Here is a 3,799-nt window from a genome sequence, read left to right as displayed (position 1 = left end):
CAGAACTTCAAATTGCCTATAAAAACATAGAGACAATCACTTTACCCATCAGCTTGGAAATGATCTCTAATGTATTCGCAAAAGGTATTTCTTCTGGAAAAATCATTGGAAAAAAAAAAACCCCAATGATTATTAGCTATGACACAATCTCCTTGATGAATAATATATGCCAGTCCTTGATCACCAAAAAAAAAAAAAAAATCATAGATTTTATGCCAAAAATTAACCAAGTTGTTCCAAGGGTTTGGCACTGTTAACAAATGTGGCACTTTTATTAAACCCCTCAAGCAAAAGAATCCGCACTGCTTCCAGGCCATGTTGAAACGTAAAGTCTAACTGAAAAGACATTTTTTATTTGAAAAATCAGAATCCACAATCCAGCAGAATCTATGTAAACATAATTTTCTCCACCATGGGCACAAGAAAAACTTTTTACATACCTCTTGACGTTCTTGTTTGGTGAAGGGGCGAAGAACAAAGTTGATAGGATCCATTTTCCCAGGAGGCCGTCCAATGCCTAGTAAATTTTACCAACTTATTGACAAAAATAAAATGATGGAGAAGTAAAATGGAAATAATATTAGTGCTTTGAGGAATATACCAATCCTTAAACGAGAAAAATCACGGTTCCCTTTGAAGTGATCAATGATATTCCTCATCCTGCAAGGGAAACCAAGTAATAATAATTAACTTTTGTCAAGGAATTCACCATCATTTACCTCAAATTTATGCAGATTTATGATGGTGGATTCACTTTTGTCAAGAAGCTTATACACAATAATGTTTTCATGATTGACTTTCTATATTTATCATTCTTGCAAAAGAGAAAACATATAATAGATTCACAAAGACACATTTACAACTGCCCCGAGTCCCAAATAATAGGAATGGTTGTGTTCAATACCCTGGTGTCTGAGTCAACCCATTACTTGTGTGTTAGTGCCCTCAAAAGTAGCAGAAATAGAACATCAAAGTAGCATTCAAATTACCCGTTATGTCCTCCGTGTCCACCTTTTGGCAAAAGCCGCAACTTTGCAAATGGCAAATCTAAGTCGTCAAAAATCTGTAGAAGAGAATCAGAACTTTAGATTGAAAAAATTAGGGATGGGAATGGACGGGTCTGGTATGGGGGGACCTCATTCCCCATTCCCAGCCAGACCACCCCACCAATTGTTGAGAGTGTAAAACACCATACCAATGACCACAAACCACAACAGACAATCATTCAATGGAAAAAAAACCAAAGGTCCCCATACCCACTCGATCTGCTGATTCTGTTGACCACGAAGCCAGTAGTTGAACGTGATGGCACACAGAGCACTACCACAGCAAGGACCACCTTGTTCAGTGCCCTTGAACAGCTCACTGTTCACGGTGCTTGCCCCTCCATCCCCATCATCTCCAATCTATGGAGATGTAAGTTGGATATGAACTCGAGAAGAGGGGAACGGTGGGAGAGAATTGGCAAGGGCGAGCTATGGAAGATGAGGTTTAAGAGAGAGAGGTGTCTGAAAAGAGTAGCTGCAGTGAGGGGAAGATGGCAGCTGGCTATGTGAGATGGGAGAATGAAGAGGGAAAAAATCCATATGATTAATAGGTGTATATATATATATACACCTGGGGCAGGGCCACCAAGGTGTAACTTACCCAAACCCCCCCTTTGGTTTAATAGCAAATCCTGTCCGTGACCCGTCTCCTAAACAAGGTGGATTGGGGGAATCCCCCACATAGCAGGCAAATATTGCTATCCCTAATAAAGTGCACGAGTAAGAAAGATGGTTTACCACAATTACTTGCTTCAACGGAATCTTGTAATACGAAACAATGGCCCCAACCTTCACAAACCAATCCTCATCAAAACCATAGGAACATAATTGGAGAAAACTTGAAAGTTAATTCATTAAAAAAATCTTGCAGATAGCTTACTTACAGACTCACCACTTGCATTCATGAAAGTTTGGGGTTTGGCAAGCATAACTGGAATATCTCCAATAAAACCTGGAATATCGGATCATATTAATTCAAAACTAGATAGATAAATAATTAGTTTTTGATCCAGCTTAATGTTATGCCCAGACAACAAGTATGCAGCTTAATATAATTCCATGTTATATGAAACTGATGCAATGCCTCCAGTACGAAAGAAGCTCTAGAAACTAGCTACATCATGGATCAAACGTGTGTATATATATATATATATATATGAATAATAATTTATTGAAAGAAAAGATCAAGCCCGTACACAAAAAGTATACAAAAACTCCTTTATTGAAATAATCTGTCACTGTTTCCCCTTCCTACAAATATACAAATATTTTTCTGTCAAATTTTATTCAACCATAAGATATGTTAGAAGGGGGAGGGGGGGAGCCATCGGGTTTGCTCAAAATGTGCGGTAGTAACAAAACACAATGAAATTCTTACCAAGCAAGAAAAAGCAATAAAACCAAGCAGCAATTTTACCAAGAAAAATGTTAGGCTTAAAAACAAATTTTACAAAAAAACTTTTACAACATAATGTGGCACAATATGATTGGATTTCTCAAAAGTTAAATTTATCTCATTTCCAATCATATTGTAAAACAATTTTTGTAAAATTTATTTGTAAACCTAGCATCTCTCTTTTAACAATTGGAGAACCATGTAGAAAGTTTATTAGCAGCCTAGCTGCCACCCTCAAGCATTTCATAAATAAAATTACAACTTAACCACAATTATCACAAACATAATTGCAGTAAGACTGGGAGGTGGATGTCTTTGCTTCTTTTTACCAGGTGTTGCATCCAATTAAAGAAGGAGAGGAAGTGAAGATCAGCTGCGGTGGGCTTCTTCCAAAGGAGGATTGTTCAAGGTCAATTCCTTCTATTGGTCTTTGGCTTCTCCGGTAGGTAGCTACTTCCCCTAGAAGAGTATATGGTGCACTCAGTCTCTTTCGAGGGTGCCATTTTTTGCTTGGTTGGCAGCTCTAGGCAAGATCCTCACCTTTGATAATCTTAGGAGGCGGCACATCATCATGATGGACAGATGTTGCATGTGCAAGAGGAATGGGGAGTTTGTGGATCACCTTCTTCTCCATTGCGATGTGGCATCCGCTATTTGGAGTGCTCCTTTCAGTTGTTTTGGGATGTCATGGGTTATGCCTAGATGTGTTGTATATCTATTTACCTATTGGTGGTCCTATGGCAGGCATAGGAGTACTACAATGTGGAGAATGGTGCTTACATGCCTCTTTTGGTGTGTATGGAAGGAAATGAAAGATATTTTGCGGGCAGAGAACACTAGGAAAATTTTATCTTTGTTCTATGAAACTTTGCATCTTTGTACATCAGTGTATATGTCTCCTTTGTCGATTAGTTATAGTGACTTCCTTGTTCATCTAGTTAAGTCATTCATTTTGTTTACTTCTCGTGTACTTAAGGGCGCCTTACACTTTTAATGAGATTGGTTTATTACTTTTTTAAAAAAAAATTGCAATAAGATGCATGAATTGTCACACTTAATTAACCTTCCTATTAAACAAAGTCAAACTCACCAATGATCATTGGTTGTTTAAAGCATTTTATATGTGCAATCACTTAACCTGAAAAGAGAGAACAGTTCACAAAGAAGGCAAACCTTTTCCTAATAGAGCTTTGAATGAAACACTGCTTATGGATATCCCTTCAGCTTCGGCTATAGCATCCACCATCTCAAAGCCCACCTGCAAAGAATTCCATTGAATTATACCATCATAGGTAAACACAACATAGCTCCAGCTCACTTCATTAAATAAGCTCAACCCCAAATATCATGTTATGAA

At 37.8% G+C, this 3,799-nt stretch overlaps 1 protein-coding gene across 1 annotated transcript in view; it reads right to left on the bottom strand.

Moving 5' to 3' along the window:
- LOC132185272 (peptidyl-tRNA hydrolase, chloroplastic-like) overlaps positions 1-3,799 on the bottom strand; it is a 6,587-nt gene continuing 2,788 nt past the window's right edge. The window contains exons 2-8 of the mRNA XM_059599068.1: positions 3,616-3,773; positions 1,931-1,998; positions 1,785-1,835; positions 990-1,063; positions 602-660; positions 441-517; positions 1-336 (exon numbers count right to left, since the gene is read on the bottom strand). Coding sequence (XP_059455051.1) covers positions 223-336; positions 441-517; positions 602-660; positions 990-1,063; positions 1,785-1,835; positions 1,931-1,998; positions 3,616-3,773 — 601 coding nt within the window. The 3' untranslated portion in view covers positions 1-222. The remainder of the gene's footprint in view (positions 337-440; positions 518-601; positions 661-989; positions 1,064-1,784; positions 1,836-1,930; positions 1,999-3,615; positions 3,774-3,799) is intronic.

Source organism: Corylus avellana, chromosome ca6 (assembly GCF_901000735.1).
Source record: "Corylus avellana chromosome ca6, CavTom2PMs-1.0".
NCBI lineage: Eukaryota > Viridiplantae > Streptophyta > Magnoliopsida > Fagales > Betulaceae > Corylus > Corylus avellana.
The sequence above is the reverse complement of the archived record's forward strand: the minus strand, read 5'-3'. Positions and strand labels throughout refer to the sequence as shown.